The sequence below is a fragment of the Pseudonaja textilis genome, chromosome 1 (assembly GCF_049901715.1).
Source record: "Pseudonaja textilis isolate UNSWEBS1 chromosome 1, rPseTex1.2, whole genome shotgun sequence".
Taxonomy (NCBI): Eukaryota; Metazoa; Chordata; class Lepidosauria; order Squamata; family Elapidae; genus Pseudonaja; species Pseudonaja textilis.
The window spans coordinates 285,547,853-285,567,158 of NC_141990.1; the positions used below are offsets into that span (position 1 = coordinate 285,547,853).

The window sequence follows — 19,306 nt, forward strand, 5'->3', positions numbered from 1 at the left end:
GTCAGGAACCAAGCAGTGCTCCAAAACCATTTTTTGTTACCGTAATGCTTCTGCCAGGTAAAGATTTGACACTCAAGATAGTTGCTGGAGGATATTAAACTGTCTGTTGCACCTGTATACTGACAGTTGAAGCATGCTCACATTGAAATTATTCAGCAAATTAATAAAGGGCAAATCTATCAATGATTATGGATATTGACAGTGGAGATGCAAGGGATATATTTATTAATCCTGGAGAGGAAGAATGGGTAATTTGTTTCTTATGGTCTGTCAAATTTTTTAGTTACTCAAAGGCAGGACATGAACTTCTCTTTTGCTATGATTCCCCTGCAACAGTAGGCGGGGCCTCATCATGAATCAACAGTGAGCTTTTGGTTTCTGCATTTGCTGTCTTTGAAAGCACAACATGGACATTATTCTGATGTAGGGAGACAGTGCTAATTGTCTTTAATTTCACCTAAACTGCCATTTTTATCAAACAGTTTAGTTTTTCTAACAGTTATTTTTATAGATTTATTGTGCTTTGAGATAAACCTGTCATATAACTAATATAATCACTCCTATTTCTTTATAGAGGGAGTTCAAGGAAAGGACCAGTTCCTAGACGAGCTCGGTAAGACTTGAAATAAAGCTTCTGATGACATGCAAAGGACTCCATTATTTTGTAAATAGGACTTCCTGAATATTTTTTTATCTGTCAAGAATGACAGATGAACTGTGGACCATAGCCACATTCAAGATGATCTATAGCAGTGGTCCCCAACCTTTTTTGTACCAGGGACCAGTTTCATGCAGAAACACTTTTTCAAGGACCGGTTAGGTTATTTATTTATTTATTTATTATTATTTTTTATTTTATTTACTGTTATACTATGAACTCACCAAAATTAACCAATGTTGGAGGATTACTAAAAATGTGTATAAATGCAAGACTAGACTCCAATAAAGTCATCATGATTCAGTTGATCGTGATCAAACAAAAATATATGTTTGGCAACATATATGTTTTCTCCAAAAGAGTTTTGTAAGGTAGTAATCTGCAATTCAGATTTTACATTTAGGATGGGTTTGATCTCCCATATGGTCTTCAGCTTTCCACAATCTTAACAATTGTAAGGTGTGTGCGGAATTCAGAGAGTCCAAGTCCACACATTTTAAAGATTTGTCATATATATACAAAGTAGGGATTGCACTAAACATATGTAAGTGCAAAGAAACCCTTTGCCTATCCAGTGTTTTCAACTCCAGCAATTTTAAGATTATGTGGACTTCAACTCCCAAAATTACCCAGACAGCATTCCGGACTTCTTAAAATTGAGAAACACTGCTCTTCATTTTAAAAATGTTAAACAGATAGCTGCACTTTCCCACTCATCCCCACACATTCCCCTTCTTCCAAAATATCTACAGCCCAAATATTTTGTCTTCACCCATTCTAGTGGGATCCAAGCACGCTGGGAGGCAGAGATTCGGCCAAGGCCGTCAGATGAAGAGACGGCCGCCACCCGGGGAGCGCCCGCTGCTTTCCCTCGCCAGGGCCAGGTGGTGGCGTGTTGCCCTGTGCCGCATGACCCCCGCCTGGCAGCGCGCTTCTCGGCATGAGGCAGCCGGGTTGCTCAAGGAGCCCGGCCGGCCAGGCGAGAGGAAGGCAGCGAGGCCCTGCTGGGCTGGGGTGGAAAACCCGCTTGGCAAGGGGCCGGGGAAGCTTGTGGGCGGAGGACCAAGTGCGCTGGGAGGCAGAGATTCGGCCGAGGCCGTCAGACAGAGAGACGGCTGGTCTGTGGCTGCCCAGCTCCCTTTTCCTGCCGCTCACCTGAGTAGCCTGTAGCCGCGTGTCGGTGAGATGTGTCGGAACAAGATGGTGCCGAAGCAAAGTAGGCGGCCCAGTCCCAAATGATCCATGGACCAGTACCTGTCCACAGACCTGTGGTTGGGGACCCCTGATCTATAGAACCTTCCCAAAAGATGCTGTCAAAATGCAATTTTAAATGTGGCAGAGGAAAATGATTAAATACATTAATTAATTATATAACTTAATTATATAACTTTTGTTTTCATCTTGCCTATTTTTTGCAAGCTACTTAAATACTTGTTTATCTGTCAGCATTAAAAATGTGTTCCAATAAACAGGTCAGATTCATACTTTGAGTTGGTTTTCATTTGGATAAAAGGAGTAAGGTGCCCATTTGTAGTATACGTAATACTCCTTCTTTGAGTTTAACATTTGATCCTTTTTGTAAACAAATGATTGATAACTGCTGATGAGGCTAAGGCAAGACAAGTATGATAATTTGTAGAATAGTTGTAATTACCTCAGATACTTTTTGCTACTTTAATCCATTATTACCGTACATGTTTCTAATCAACTATTTAATTTCTACAGTAAAAATTGCTAAACGAACAGCTGAGTTTGGCTACTGTTAACTAGTTGACTAGTCTTCACTCTGTAATGTTCATTTCCTGGGTTTCCTATGTAGAATTAGGAATAAGTAGATCAGGCTTCAGCAAATTTGTGTCAATATTAATATATTTCATTGAATTTGCATTTCTTTTAGTTAATTTTGTATTGGATTGTATGCACAGTTCTGCCTAATATTTGGCATTAATATTAAGCTAGACTTGTGAACATATCCATTTTGATATTTGAAAAATAATTTTCTGAAGGGTTTAACAATGTTGATGCAGAGAGTTTATAGATCAAGACTAAAATTAGTTTATTTGGATTCCAAATCCATAATGACTCCCACCATCTTACATAGGAAACTATCTTGGGTTAGTCTGGGAGATCATTTAAATCCCTTGTAGACCATGGAATATTCTGAATAATTTTAGACTATTATTTTTCTCTCAGCCATCCCACTTTATACATTTGTTGTTAAGATAAAATTAAGGATGACCTTGAATAAAGTGTTCTGAGTTCCTTAAACAAAAGGCAATTCTTGAGCAATTCATTGTTTTTCAGGCTTACCTATTTCACAGAGCAATATTGAGCTTAAATGGCTGACCAGGATAAATATACAACCTTTACTTCCTACTGGAAATAATGGAAGAAATCTAATTGCTATGGATCTTAATCCCACATAGTCATAAAAAGGCCAACTGGGACATTATAGAACATTGTATATAAATCAGTTTTTCAGTTGTTCCAGCAGAATTTCTTAATTCTTAGCTATTGTCCTGTTAATATAAAAGAACAGAAGGCAAGTCTTGCCAATCTTTTTCTGGAATCCTCATACAAATTTATATCTTACTGTAAAGAATTGTGAACTGTGAAGACTGGAATATAATAAAATTATGAAAGAGATTATAATAGACAATTATTTGCATGTTTGATCATAATGTACACATTAATGCCTCCAAACTCGAGTTTTCAGTAACATCCCTCTATAGTACTGTTGTGCCATCACAACTTCTCTAGTTTATTTCAATTGTATTCTCGTGTAGGTATTTTTAGGTAAGTTGGCTTCCCCATTATGAATTGTGGATGGATTTCCCAGGAACTGATAATTTTGACAGAGGCCCACAAAATTGCCACTCTGTTTGTTTTATCAGCCCAATAAGATTTAATGAGGATGGCAGAATGCCACCATAACATTTGGTTTTTAAAGGCATTGATTTGTTTTTCAAATCCTTAATACATTTTGTTTCATTTTTCTGGAAAGCTGAGGTCTCACTTTTCACACAAAGTAGATACAGCTAGGTAACTTTGTTCAAACTAGCTTGATGGCTTTAGAAGTCATAATGTACTGAATCCCCCCCCCCGCCCCCCAAATATATAGGCCAATTGGGAAGATCATTTAGCTGTCTTTGGATGTTGGTACAAAAGCCATGAAGGATTTTCTCTGTTACTCTCTTTTGCAGTTTAGCTCTTGCTGCTGAACTGGGTCTGGACATAGTGGATTGTAATGCTCAGCTTCATGCTGCTTTGTATGAGCGGAAACTATTATCACTAGAAGTTCGAAAACAAAGGCGACGTTTTGGCAAACTGAGACCAGGAAGATTATCAAGATTGTCAGGTACCTACAAGTTCTGTTTATTTTCCTGTTGTGTGGATATACAGGTTTAATGCAGAAAAACCATATCTTACATGTGTAGATGCTTGTATCTGTGGAATTAAAAAAAAAGTTTATATAGATTTCCCATTTGGCTTACTTAGTGCTGTTACATAATCCATTACTACCTATTTAGAGATGTAAGCACTGAGTAGTATACATCAGTCTGTGTTTTTTTTTTTCAAATTTAGTTTGCTAAAATGTTGAGAATTGGAAATATACTGATTCTGACAGGTACATCACAATCAGCTGATTTTATCCTCAAGTCAGAAACAGAATGTGAAGAAGAGGAGGAAATAGAAGATGAAGAACTAGAAATATGCCAAGGTGAAACAGTCGGCTCTCTCAGAAATACGCCCGTGAAATTTAAGCCACAGTTGACAGAGATGGTGAAGCCCCCCCACCAAGTCAAAGTACCAAAGGAACCTGAAGAAAAGGCTGTAAATGAAGGGCCTCGTCCTCCTCCTCCTCCTCAAGAGAAACTGGAACCAGTGCCAAAAAATGCTGATCCTCCATTTAATTTGCTACAGATTCTGCAAGAGAACAGGAATCTAAGGTAAGAGAGTTCATGGGATTGATTTGGCTAAAGGACTTGCAGTGCCTTCACTGTTTGTATCATATTGCTGGTTGCACTGGGGCATGTGGCAGTTGACATAGAAAATAACTGAGTTGTGGTGGAACATCTAGAATATCTAAATACGGAACATAATAGAAAATAATAGTGTAAGATGCATGGATGGCTGCCAGTGTTTTTGATAGCAGTTTTCCTCTTTGAAAGCTACCATTTAGAACTTAAAGCAGAAAAAGGTAATCAACAGGTTCTGAAATCCATCTTCATAACCTCTTCCAGCCACTATTATTGAAAATTAATAGCACAATTTCACACCATTTTGAGGCGTAAAACTCCTCTAGTAATAGTTCTAAATATTTTAAAAAATTAAGCCATCTCAATCTCTCCAAGTCATTCAAGTCCAATCCATTCTATTTTGCATCATTGGTTCAATTATTGAAGCCCACAGTTTCCCCAAACATTTAGAAACAAAGTACAGATACGTTGTAAACAATTTTACTAATGATTGTTTAGAGCTAGCTCCAGGCTTGAAAGTGGTATCCTTTCCAGCCTAAAACTGGCTCTGGACCAGGAGATCCTTTATTACTAACTAAATGCCCTGGCACCTTTGATGGAACATTGGAACATTTGAGCTCTGCCTTACTCTTTCGACAGAGGACTTACTTGGTACTGAATTCATGAGATACTGCCACATTCTGTCTTAGTAGGCAAGCTTTTGGAACAACGGTAGTAAATTTCTAGAAGGCTTTTGAGCAGATATTAAGTGCCCGTTGTCAAGCAGCTACTTTAAAAAAATCTTATAATATAATACTTGAGTGTTTGGCACCTAATTGTATTAGGATCATAGCATTCCTTTGACTCCTATTAAAGATTGGTTGCAACCATGTGGGCCGGATGCTGCTATCACTCCCAGATAAGCAAGCCAACTAAAGGAGCAGGAGGCTAGTAATTATGCTAGCTGCATAATGGCAGTGGTGGGCATGATGAAGATTATACTGGTAGTGATTTACTGGTAGCGATGTAGCCTTTCACAGCAGGTGGCAATCAAGTTAATGATCAGCATTTGGGCTGAATGGTTGTATTCCAGCTTCCTAGACCAGCCAGAAATCCATCTGCACAAAGAACCTGATCAAGGACAGGTTAATCAAGAACCTGTTTGACTGGAATTTCTCCAAAATGAATCAGATGGAGATGAGAGACCACCTTTCTTCGACTCCTATGACACAGACCAATCAGAAATCAGTTTGCCAGGTTCAAATACAAGATTCCAGCTAGTCTTGGTTGCCTGTGAGTTGCCAAGAGATATACCACAATGCAGTCGACTGCTTCTTAAGGTGCTAGCTGCAATTGCTGGTGAAACCTCTGTAGAAAATTATGCTATGGCCATTCAGCCTGAAAGCTAATAGTTGCTTGATAGTACTGATTTATTGTTCTGGCAATAGGCAGCTATCTGCTTTTGTTGATCTCTGAAGCCAGCTTTGGATTCTTATCTTCATGCGCTGTTTAAATTTCCCAGGTGCACCTGGTCACTTTTGCAAGATAGTACCATAGTAATTTGATGTTTCTAAAATGTTCTGTGTTTATAGATGTTATTTTTTTTTTTGCTGCCGTTTTCTGTAAAATTTGATATAATTCACTGGGTCAACTGTATATTTGTCCGGAACATTTTATTTAGAAAAGCCTTTTCATTCTCTAGATTTAAAGCCATTGTGACAGCATTTCATAGCATGTTGCCATCAGATATCACTTTTTATTACTGTTGTAAACTCTTTATTTTTGTCTATGATTTGAAAAAAAATATATCACTATTTAAATATAGATTTTGCTTGCTATTTTGGTATTCCATCTTTAAGATAAATGTGCATTCAGAGTATACAACAAACTTTTATTTAGGTTGTTCAAAAGTTTTGACAGCTACATTAAAATGGAAAAATAAAAATATTTCAGCTGGTAATATATACATTTAGGGTATATTTTCCATATAATATATATTTTCCATATAATATATGGAAAATATATCTTAATGTATAGGATCCTGGAGAATCTTAACTCCCCATGTGTTTTTATATATCTTCCAAGTTGGATCCATATTTAACAATACTTACAGTTGTGTCACATGGAAATTGAAGGGATTTAAGTTAATAATCAGTAACTTTTCACATTAATTTTAATGAAAACAAAGGATGCTGAGTAGATCCAGCTTTTAGTATGGAAAACCATTTCCTATCATCTAGTCTAACAAAGTTGGAATCCCTTAATTTCAGTTTGTAGGTGATAGAATTCTCACTTTATAATTTGGCATGTATATTTTCTGCAATAGGGAAAACACATGAATGGATATTGCAGTTGGTTAGAATATTGATTCCATAGTATGTCCTGAACAATATAAGAACAAAATTACATTTATTTTGTATAGCCTGCCCATCACACATTTGTGACTCTGGGTAGCTCACATGGAGTAATTAAACAACTCAGCAAAACAAAAAATAAAAAACGCAAGATACAGTAAAAACAACTCATTTAAAACAGATTAAAATCAAATTAAAACCAGAAAGTATAATAAGCTGGTAAGTGCAACTCATGCGTCAATCAATAGCCCATAACTGGATCTCCCAAGCCCATTGACAGAGCCATGTCTTTAGAGTCTTTTGAAAGCCATAAGGGGGTTGGGACCAATCTAACCTCTGGGGTGTGGTGTTCCAAAGGGTGGGCAGTGCAGCAGAAAAGACTCCTCCCATTAGATAAGACAATATGGGGATGGGGAGTATTTCTTGTAAACCATTAACTAATGAGAATTATCAATGCCAGCATTTTACAGAAGTAAATTGATATATCTGTGTTGCTGAGTCATTAAAATCTTTGGCCATTAATCTAATTTCATTTTTTGAGGCAATATAAAGTTAATTTATAAAATGAAATACAGAAGATACAAAATTAAAATATGGGAAGTTTTAAAATGGTTCTGTTCTTGGCTAACATTCTCGAAGAGCAGTGAAAATTGTATTAAGAGCTTATCCTCTCCACTTAATTTGAATAACGTCCATAGTTCCCACAGTGTTCAGAGAGTAATTAATATGCAGCAAACATCTTGATTTGCATGAATATTCTGAGAAAGTGCAAATGTTGACTGTGTACTCTGAAGTTGTGTTTGAGAGAAGAGCTTTCCATTTTAAACTTGCACTTATCTTCCATATTTATTTTGGAGACATGGAAGTTTTGGCAGCATGAAATTTCAGTTTGGAAATTTAGAAATTTAATCCTTTTCACTTGGAGCTCTGTAATACAGTTCTCAAGTTATACAGTTTTACTGGATTAATCAGGCTTTTCCAGTTTAATTCCAATGAAATTGTGTCTTTGCTGATCCAGATTCTAAACTATTTATCCCCTTCTTAACAGCTTGGAGAGTAAAAGCTGTATTTTCATGCCTGCTTTTACCTCTCTTCTGTAGCAAAGTTCAGGCTCGCAGAGCTTTCTCTGCTTACCTGCAGCGTGTCCAGCTGCGTCTGATGAAAGAGGCTGGTGATGAGGTCCACAACCCAGTCTGGGCTGCCAAGGAAGATGAGCAGATGGTAAGAAACGGTGTGCTTGCCCAGTACTTTTCAGGAAGGGACCCAGCTGTTCCTACTCAGCATTCCTGAATCATAGTCAGTATGAAGCTGATTCCTCCCAGCTAGGGCTGAGCAGAACTGCTGAACATTTAACTATTTGCAATGTTGACACATCTTACCTTTGTCCGTAATTTAAAACAGTTTGAATGCGTCCTTTTGATCTGATCTAATTTATTGATGTGCAGAACAAGTAGAAGTGTGTTTGGAGTCTGATAGAGATTAAGTTTAGCTGAATAGCACATGGCTGTAGTGATAGCGAATTTAGATTGCTATATTTCTTTTACATTTAGTTCCCCATTACCTCTTCTTAAACTCTGCATATAACTTGGCTACTAAGTATATATCTCTGAGTTGTTTTTCTAATTCCCCCAATCACAGAATCACTTTGGGTGTTTTATATAAAGTACTGGATTTATAGCACTTAATGAGATTCCTCCACATTTCTAGTCATCTTAGCCCAAGTTGAGACTTTGTGAAAACAGGCAGTGCATATTGAGCCAATCTAACTCAAAGATTAAAAACCTTATGTCAGAAATAAGGAATAATCAGTTTGCCTCAGTGGAAAATGTTATCCCACTCTTTCCAAGTGGAAAATTGAAACTGGCTTTCTAAGAGATACTTTGCCTGCTCTGCTATGAAAAATAATATTTAGAGTAACAGTTCAGACCAATCTAATATAATGCTAATGAGAGGTAAATTGTGAAATGTAATGGTTTGGCTATGAAGCACTTCATTTACATGTTTAGTAGGGCATCAAGCCAAAAGCAAATCTAAACTGGAGACAGGATGTGTTTGAAATCAAACACCACGGCAGAAAGCTTAATACTTATTTTTCAGGGAGAATATTTCTTCTCTACCATTATCTGGTGACGAAGAAGAAAGAAATAATAATAATGCAGTCCTTAAAGTAAGATAGTATGACCAAAAGTGATTCAAGTAATGAATAATGGCAGCAAAAGTATACCTAACCAAAATGGCATGGAAAAATCTTCTACCCTTCAGATACGTGCTTTTTATCTGTGGCTACCAGACAGATACAATAATATAATAGACAGGTTAATAGACAGCAATAATAGACATTAGCATTGTACATGCTTTAAAATGATTTAGAACGAATATACAATCTTGGGAACTTTAAGACTTGTGGACTTCAACTCCCAGAATTCCCCCACCAGCCATATCAAAGTCCACAAGTCTTTCCAATGTTGGATATCCCTGATTTAGAAGATTGTTTTAGAACTTGTGGGAACATGCCTCCACTCTACCATTCCACACAAGCCTGAAGAAAAGAGGCTGTTTTAATGAATTGACTCATTAAAACAATTGTGAAATTTAATGTGACATTCAGAGGAGCTGTACCTTTATAGGCTCTCATGGAAGCCTGAAAAAAGACACAGTATTTGAATGAGCAGAAGGGATGTACCACACGTGTTCTTGAACAGTTCTTCCAAGATACATTCAAAGCATGCCCAGATTTGATAGGTAATGATAAAACACTTGAGGTTGCACATTCCATCTCCTTTATCACACATTTTTCTTTATAACGTGGTTTCTTTGAAACAAATTTAGATATACTTTTAATAAAATTGAATGTTTGGATTCTGTCTTTAGTGTTGTTTCTTCACGGCAGGAACTGGTGGTTCGTTTTTTGAAGCGAGCAGCTAGTAATCTTCAGCAGTCGTTGAGGATGCTACTTCCAAGTCGGCGCCTGGCTCTCTATGATCGTAGGCGCATCTTAGCTCACCAGCTGGGTGAATTCATCGTCTGCTATAACAGGGTGAGTATTGATTATGCTAGCTGAATGGTGTTGCACCAGCACAATATTAATTTACAAGTTCTAGTGATCATCATTCTATTTATTTATTTATTTTTTGCTTTAATGAATCTCATTGTATCCAATGTGCAAAGAAAAAAAAAGTAGCAGCATAAGTCATTCATTCGTCAACTTTTCAAATGTCTAGTGCAATGATGGAGTGGATTTTTAAAGACCTAATCTGCAAGTTATTTATGAGAGACAACTAACTTCTGGAACTTGCACATTGTAATGCAGTTCTGCAATCCTGTTTCAAGCATTGCAATGAAAGCAGAAGGTTCTTCATTTAAGGTTTTGTTTTTCTTGCACCTTTGTGATTTGGCATAAATAGGTAACTCCGTAACGTGCAGACAAGTGTTAATGTTTTGTTTAAATGTTTAATTGATTTCATAATCAATAAAATCATTCTCTGAAGTACCTGTTTCCGGTGACAAATTAGTAATATTTTCGGATATTTTTATTGCAACAACTTTGACAGTAACTTCCAATTATGTTTTTGAAATGCAAATGAATTTGTTTACTAAAACTGATTGATGTTCAGATTCATTGCCCCTAAAAAGAAACAAAATCATGACAGTTCTGAAACTATTGGTCAAAATGTGTCTAGTCATTTTGCTATTTTTGTTGGGTTTTTTTAAATGTGATTATGCCCCAGTAAAAACTAAACTGAGTGGCCAGGGTTATTTAGTAATAAGTTTTTTAGGGAAAGTAGAAGTTATAATGACTGACTTCATGTTTTGCAAGAATAGGAATAGCAATAGCGCTTAGACTTATATACCACTTCACAGTGCTTTACAGCCCTCTCTAAGCGGTTTACAGAATCAGCATATTGTCCCCAACAGGCTGGGTCCTCATTTTACTGACCTCAGAAGGATGGAAGGCTGAGTCTCCTTGAGCCAGTGAGAATTGAACCCCTAGGTGTGAGCAGAAGTAGCCTGCAGTACTGCATTCTAACCAATGTGCCACCGCGGCTCAATAATACTATATTAGTGCTCAAAATTCTTGTGATGTACAATATTTGTAAATTCAGTATTTGATTCCACTGGTATTACTAATATCTTCTTCAGTGCAGTGGCATCTTGGGAAGGGGGGGAGTAAGGGGAGCAAATGACATTTATGATGATATAGAAATGCAATGACTTAATGCACTTGTGTCTGATGTCACAATATGTATTCAGTTGCAATGTTTACATAAATATCAATAGAGTAACTATTTGCTTTAAAAGGACACTGAGTAAGTACCATTTCCCTAAGTACTCCTCCAAGCATCCTAATACTATAAAACACATTCATAGAAAAGGTGATTTGAGAGATTACTCTGTTGCTGCTGATTTTTAGGAAACAGATCAAATGTCTCAGAAAAAGGCAATGAAGAAACAGGAGGAAGAAGAAGAAGAGGGGGTAGATGAAGAAGGCTTTCACAAGTTTATAACTAAGGCAAGGTATGAATTACTCAAAGGCATTCAGAGCAATAAATTATATTGCCTCCTATTGGAAATCAATTTGAAACTTCTTAAGGTATTGTTTTTTTTTCTTCTGTATGTCAGATGATTATTGTATTTATCTCTGCGTTTTTCATGGATGCTAGGCAAAACCTGTCTTGATACTTCTGATCCCATCTGCTTTGTAAACTAACCTATACTGAGCTCTGCTGCTAGTTAATACAACTGTTTAGTGGTAGAAATAAAGTATTATAATTTTTCAAAGGAAAATAGAATTGGATGTACTCCAGTGTAAATACAAGGATTATATTTTTCTGGGATTTTCCTTCTTTCTCTATTTTCACTGTAGCATAGCCCTAAAGAAGGAGCAAAATCCATTTTGCAACAAAGATGGTACTGTATAGTTCTGAAGAGGTAGTGTTTAAATTACGGAGACAGGAGCCTTGGCTATGGAATTTTTGACAGTAATTTTATTAATCAAAAATGTTCTATTTGGGGAGGGGGTTCCTTTAAGTCAGTGTTGACTCTGGACAACTATCTGGACTACTGCAGGTTTTGTGGCAGATCTTTCACAAGTGATTGTCCTTGTTACCTTCCTAGGGCTGAGAAAAAGTGACTGGCCAAGGTCATCCTGCTGAATTTGTACCTAAAGTGAACATAGAATTACAGTCTCCCAGTTTCTAGCCTAGTGTCTTAACTACTACATCAAAGTAGCTCTATACAGTTTATTTTTAAAAAATAACCAACATTATTTTTATTACTAGCTTTTGGATGGCTAAGAGTATTACTTTCCTTAAATGCAGCATGGAATTTTAGCAATAGCAGTAGCACTTAAACTTATATATATCACTTCACAGTGATTTATAGCCCTCTCTAAGTGATTTACAGTGTCAGCATATTGTACACAACAATCAGGGTCCTCATTTTACTGATCTTGGAAGGATGGAAGGCTGAGTCAGTCTTGAACTGGTGAGACCCGAACTGCTGGCAACCAACAGTCAGCAGTAGCCTGCAGTACTGCATTCTAACCACTGTGCCACCATGGCTTTTACCAAGCTTAACAAAAATATCATTTTTTTCTTTTAGTTCTTTCCAATTTGTCTTTCTTTTCCCCTTCCCACCTCCATGCTTATAGTAGCTATTGCAGCTGCATCACCACATTATAAATTTAGGCCATTTATTCTTGTATACATCTTTCCCCATTTTAGTGAAAGTGATCTTGAGGAGGTACTGACTTTTTACACACATAAGAATAAATCAGCAAGTGTCTTCCTGGGAACAAATCCTGGAGCCACAAAGCATAATAATAGCCAATTGGAAAACAGGAACAAAGGCAGTGAGTATCCATTTCTGATACCTTCAATATAATTGTAAAGAAGCAAATGAGGAATATTCTTGTTTTTTCTTGATAAAAGTTACTTGGATTCACTCAGAGTTGGGTTCCTCCTATTGAAGTGGCTGGGGCACAGTCTAGTGGGATCATCTGGACTGAGTTTAAGCCTGTGATTCCCAAGGAAGTGGATAAAGTCTTCAAATCAATGAGTTTACCTACTTGTTTATTTGATCCTGGGCATTCCTGGGTTATTAAAGCTACCTAAGAAATGACCTTTATTTGGTTCATGCAATGCTATCACAGAAGAATGGAGTTGTCCCCCCTCTCTTTAAAAGAAGTTGTAGTGTGCCTCCTTCTGAAGAAGCCCATGCTGGATCTAACACTGCCGGATAGCTATAGTCTCTCACCTTCCCTTTTCAAAGAAGATAGTTGACATGGTGGTCAGACAGTAGCTGAAGAACATCTTGGAGGAAACAGATTATCTGGATCCATTTCAGTCAGGTTTCAGGCCAGGGTACAGTATAGAGGCAGAATTGGTGGCCCTTGCTAATGATATTTGGCAGAGCTGGGATGACGGTGATGCATGCATCCTTGTGCTCCTTGTTTTCCATTTACTTTTGATACACTCAGCCACAGTATCCTTCTGGGGTGGACTTGAAGGGTGGAAAGTACTGTTTTATTACGGTTCTCTCCTTCCTCCTTGGTCAGTTCCCATCAATGTTGACAAGAGGAGAGAGGTTGCATCCCTAGCCTCTTGCTTGTGGGATTCCTCAGGTTTTGAGACCCTTCACCTCTTCTTAACATTTATGGGAAGCTGGTGAGTGATATCATACCTCAGTATCATCTGTACATTGATGTTATTCAGTTGTATATATTGACCCTAGGACATCCAAGCAATGTCAATGACTTGATCCATTGTTTAGATGCTGCCTAGATTACAGGGAGGAACAGACGTGGGCTCAGTCTGAGTGGTTATTATCTGAATTTCTTGAATCTGTGAATATTTCATCTCTGGTCTTGGATGGGGATTATACATCCCCATTTAAGATTAGCGTACCCCCCTGAGGAATCACAGCCCTTGCTCGCTAGTGTGCCTGTTGCACTCTTTTCTTAATGTGGAAAAACTTTCACGTAGTCATGCCCTAATCACTTCACAGGTGGATTACTTGCAATGCACTCTACATTTAGCTGACCTTGAAGCCACAGCTGTTGCAAAATGTAGTAATAAGACAGTGATAGGCATGTTATGTGTGTATCATCCCTGCTTTGTTACCTCCACTGCTTGCTAAATTGATTTTGGTTGCCAATCAAAGTGCTTGTTATCATTGTGAAGCCTACATGGCATTGAGCTTAGTTATCTAAGGGATTATATCTGTCCATTTGGTGAGATTAAGCAGAGTGAGCATTTTCAATGTCTCTTTAATATTATCTATCAGGACTTAAGCAGTATATTTTCTTTGTTGTGGTACCTGCCCTTTGGAACAGCATCCCCTGAAAATTTGTATGCCACCCCTTCCCTATTTTCTGTTCTGTTTTGGAACTTGTTGAAAATGTGACTTTGTTCCCAAGCTTGGGGTTAGGTTGAATGCCAGGCTTTTATTTATCTTTTACGTTGGTGTCCATTTTGTCTGGTTGCTAAGATGCATATGCATTTTATTATTTGGTTTTCTTTGTGTGCACTGTAAGTTGCCTAGGGTCTTTTGGGCTTCAGGAGTCTCCAAATCAAACCAGCCAGCCAGCCAGTCAACCAATATGTTTCATAGTTTTGTTTCACTGATGGATATATGGAATGTAAAAATTTTTAGATACATAAGAATTTCAGTTTTAGGATAGATTTTTATTTGCAGATGCAATTAATTTCAGATCATCTGTATTAGAAAATGTCATACTGAAAATCATTATCATACATTGCTTATTTTTCTTTTAATTTTGAAAACTTTTCAGATCACTCAGAAAAGATGGGGAAAAATGAAAAAAAGCAATCCCAACTTCCAGTGGAGAAAGAAAATGTGGTAGAGCAGCCAAGAGTTGAGCAACCCAAAGGAACTAGTTTACCCAGTAAGAAAATTGGAAAAAGAGTACATTTGCATAGTTAGACTATGACAAAACTTTAATGGCTTTTTGTTGGCTTTCTCTGTCGTGGTGTCTTCCCTATGGAACAACCTCCACCCAGAGAAGGTGTGTCTCTTCCCATGATAAAGCTGTCCTGATATTTTTATAAGGGGGCCTTGACCCAGGTTGTTTTGTGTGTTGTATGTGTTTTCCTGTTCTTGATGTTTTATATGTTACGTTTACCATCCAGGGTTTTGCTGCATTTATGGCAGCTTTATAAATGTGATAGAAATCTGGTCAACGGTATTAAGTATCTAGGGGTGCAGATAACTAACAATCTAGTTTCTCCACACTGGTCTTTCCACACCCTTAGTGAAGTGTGCAGACTAACGTCTGCATTTCCTGTCTTGGATGAGGAGAGCACATCTTTCTCCTTCTGTCCTAGCGACTTTTTACAGAGGCATGATTGAGAGCATTTTAACAAGCTGCATCACTGTTTGGTTTGGTGACAGCAGTGCCTCAGAGAGAAAGTCCATTCAGAGAGTGGTAAGGACGGCCAAGAAGATTATAGGAAGTTTTCTTCCTGTTATTCAGGATACTGCTTATAAACACTTTGTGCTTAGAGCTCAAAGCATTATTAGAGACCCCACACACCTACTTGAAGGTCTGTTTCTCTTGCTCCCCTCTGGGAGGAGATTTCAAAGTATTTTTAGCAGGACTACCAGATTCTGTAACAGCTTTGTTTCCTATGATATATGTCTGGTAAACTCACAAGATTCATTTTTCTTACCATGTACATGTATACATCCATACTAGACTGTTGTTTCTCTGTGTCAAATAATATATGTGGTATATACATAATTCTGTATTTATTTAATCAGTCAGTCAGTCAATCATGTTTATGTAGTATATATTGGATGTGATAAACCTTTTGAGAGCTGTATGCAATGAAATTTCATTTTAATTTATGCCCATTAGTGTACATTCAAAGTGACAATAAATCTAAAAAAGATAGATTATATAAAATAAGACGAAACTAGACTAGATTACAGTCAGACAGACAGGAGTATTCAGATAAATTTAGACTCACACAGTGAGTCTGTCAGTCAAGATACTAACAATTATAATTTTTCCAAACATCTAATTTAGAGTTAATAATATGTTTCTTTGCTATATTTTATTGTATTGATACTGCTTAAATGAATGGGTCGAGGAGGTAGGCTCTAATATTTTTAATCTTTTCCACAATCCATTTTAAGTTAAACATTTTCATGAACATTGAATAGAAAAAAAAAACTTTGGGGGGAATTTTGAATGGGCTAAGCCAGTGATGGCTAACCTTTTCAGCACCTTGTGCATGTGCGCACAGGCACCCCCCAAATGCAATGCACACACATCCCCCACGCATTTGCTCCACCCCACGCATGTTTCCTACGCATGTGTGTGTGTCCCCTGCACATGTGCCCCACCCTGAGCATGCCCCTCCACTGCATGCATGCCTGGGCGTCCCCCATGCATGTGTGGCAGAGACCTGAAGGCCAGCTGGCTGGTGGGAGGTGCACGCACATGTGTGGTGGAACTTAGCTGGGGCGACAGCTCGCGTGCCTATAGGGAGGGCTCTGTGGCACCTCTGGCACACAAGCCATAGTTTGCCATCATGGGGCTAAGCAGTAGACTATACTGTTAGTATAAAACCAGTAGAAATGTTGTACAGTAGTTGAAAAGTATCAGACTGGTTCGTGTATGAGGCTGGCTTTATGAATACTATTTTAATTTACTATAAAGAACAAAGTAATTGATGCAGTACTGTTTGTAAATATTACATGCAAAAATCAAATAATTTGGAATAAGTATTTTGAGTATCTTAATATTAAATAGAAAACTGAGTATCCATGTAGAGAACATCATAGTAAAATAATAGAATTATCAATATAAATACAATATAAATGCATTGAGAAAGATTTTTATTGGCTATTAGAGCTCTTTTGTGAAATTGTTGAAAAGTCAGATGCTATATAAAAAAAAAAATCTAAAGCCTGTAAAAGTGCAATTGTAGAAGTTTTTATATGTCCAATTGAAAAATATGAATTGCCCTGATTGGCTTGATTTTTTCTTCTCTCTCTACTAGGTGTCCCTTCTTCAATGGAAGATGGAGAGAATACACCACAGTTCAGCGTTCTTAGCACTTCTTCCTTTACTCATGGTACCACACTCCCACAAAGCATCAGTATGCCATTGTCCTCGCAACCTGCTGCCTGTGAGAATGTACAGTTGCCTGATTATCACTCGACCCCTTCCCTTTCGTCAGGTTCTAGAGCAACACTTCCCCCTTCTTCTCCAAACGCAGCACCTGACAACTTGTCTAATACAGGAAAAAACGTGTCCCGCCCATCCTCAAACAGTACAAGCTTACACCGCTGTCGGTCTGGCAGTTACACTGTCAGCCCCTTCTCTTCCTTTCAGACTGCCATGCAAATCTACAGCCAGAGACTGACCCGACCTTCCTCAGCAAAAGCAGGTAGGCTGATACTCAGCTGACACATTATTGTAATTTTTAAAAAAATATTGCAATATCCAAGACAATTTGAATTAATTGTGCAAGTTTTGAGTTGGATATTCGTATTTTCTTTATTTGATATTTATTTGAAAAAGAATAATATCTAATCTAATTCAGAGTTGTCCTCAAGAGTGTTGTTATCTTCTATAGCCGGGATGGTGAACTGTGGCCCTTTTATGACCTGTGGACTTCAAGTCTCAGAATTCTTCAGCCAGCATGGCTGCCTCAGGAATTCTGGGAGTTGAAGTTCACAAGTCATAAAGGGGTTGTGATTTCCCACCTCTGTTCTGGAGTATTAAGGCATGCGTGAAGTGATTATGTTGTTTCTTAGGCAACTTGCAGAAACAAAGAATAGGGTGATCATGCCTCTCTAATCTTACTGCTGTTTTCTCATGACACAATTTGGCGACAAGTCTCCAGTGGACTGAGTAGTGGTTATTTAAATTCCCCTGTATGAAACTGTATAGGACAAGGTATCAGGCAGCAACTAATAAAGTGGACTGACATCCGAAAAGATTAATGCTTTTTCCCTTGGAATATTAATTGTTTGTGAATGTTATTGCAGTGACTGGACAATAGGAGTAGAATATCACACACACCAGTATTTTCTTCAGTGGCAGTACAGAAGAGAGGGGATTCTGAACTTCTTTATAATGGGGCTTTCAGTGGTTTTCTCCCATGGATCCTAGTGCTTGTGAATTCAAAGAAACATAGGAAGAAACCAAATCAAAGTATTCATCTAAATATTGTTTACATGTTCACATGGAGAAACTCTCCAAGTTTCCAATCTCAGTCTTTAGCATTTTTACCCAGAGATGTCAAGGATAGAATGCGTCTCTTTTGCAACGCTTTGCTCTGCCATCAGATTATACCTTTTACACTTTGAATTAGTTTTTCTTCACCAGTTAGGTTTTGCCAGATTTCCATGTTATTGATGTACAAATCTCTATCTGTAAACAATACTGGAACACTTCTTTGAACTATTATTTTAACTATTGGATACTATTACCATTTTCCCCAAGAAATAACTCCTGTTCCGATGGAGTAGGAAATCCATGGCCCTTTAGGTATTGTTGGATTACAGTTCAAATCATCACCAATTATTACTCTTATTGAGTTTGAGCTGCTAGGAATGGAAGTCCAACATTTAAAGGGACAGGTGTTCACCTCCCTACTTAGCCTTTTTTCCTGTCAGGAAAGGATATGGAAAGACCAGCAAACAGCCCAGTGATATCAAATATTGAAATGAATGTCAATTTGGTTTAAATAAGAATGAGCTCTCAAAGGCTTGCACTGCTGACATAGGTGTCGGGTTTCAGCAATCAATTAATTCACATGGCAGTGACTGATTTCAGTAGCAATACAGTGGTACCTTGGTACTCATCATTAATTGATTCCTGGAGGCATGATGATTACCAAACAAATTTTTCCTATAAGAAATAATGTAGTAAGTCCAAGGCAGCCAAATGATGAGGGCGGGGACAACATTTTCATGTCAAAATCCATTAAGTACCAAATTCAAAGCAGTTGAATGCCAAGATATCACTGTAATTGCTTATAGCATTGAACTATGCAGTTACCAGACCATCTGTTTTTCAATATTTGACATCAGATTTATATTTCTCTGCAGTATTTTTAGTTGTGTAGCATATAAACTTTTTAGATTATTTTCAGAAGTTCAGCTACTGTAGTACTTTTTATTTTTACATTTTTGAAAATACTCTTTTGGTTCAATGCTACTTTAAATTTATTTTTCTTTAGATTTCAGATGCTTTTTATGCCAAAACCCAAATGGCATAAATTAAAGAAAAATATACAGAATTGAAAAAGAAAAAAAAATAAATGGCACATATAAACACTATGGAAAGAAAAAAAAAA

The 19,306-nt window shown here is 37.4% G+C and overlaps 1 protein-coding gene across 31 annotated transcripts in view; it reads left to right on the plus strand.

Annotated features, from left to right (window-relative positions):
* TTLL5 (tubulin tyrosine ligase like 5) overlaps positions 1 to 19,306 on the plus strand; it is a 144,240-nt gene that overhangs the window by 51,866 nt on the left and 73,068 nt on the right. For 13 of the 31 annotated variants that reach the window (XM_026712010.2, XM_026711975.2, XM_026712033.2 and 10 more), the window contains 9 exons: positions 575 to 613; positions 3,862 to 4,016; positions 4,287 to 4,608; positions 8,072 to 8,192; positions 9,862 to 10,008; positions 11,383 to 11,486; positions 12,695 to 12,822; positions 14,764 to 14,877; positions 17,000 to 17,389. In XM_026712010.2, coding sequence (XP_026567795.1) covers positions 575 to 613; positions 3,862 to 4,016; positions 4,287 to 4,608; positions 8,072 to 8,192; positions 9,862 to 10,008; positions 11,383 to 11,486; positions 12,695 to 12,822; positions 14,764 to 14,877; positions 17,000 to 17,389 — 1,520 coding nt within the window. The remainder of the gene's footprint in view (positions 1 to 574; positions 614 to 3,861; positions 4,017 to 4,286; positions 4,609 to 8,071; positions 8,193 to 9,861; positions 10,009 to 11,382; positions 11,487 to 12,694; positions 12,823 to 14,763; positions 14,878 to 16,999; positions 17,390 to 19,306) is intronic. The other 18 variants (XM_087921977.1, XM_087921983.1, XM_087921975.1 and 15 more) reach the window with 3 other exon arrangements.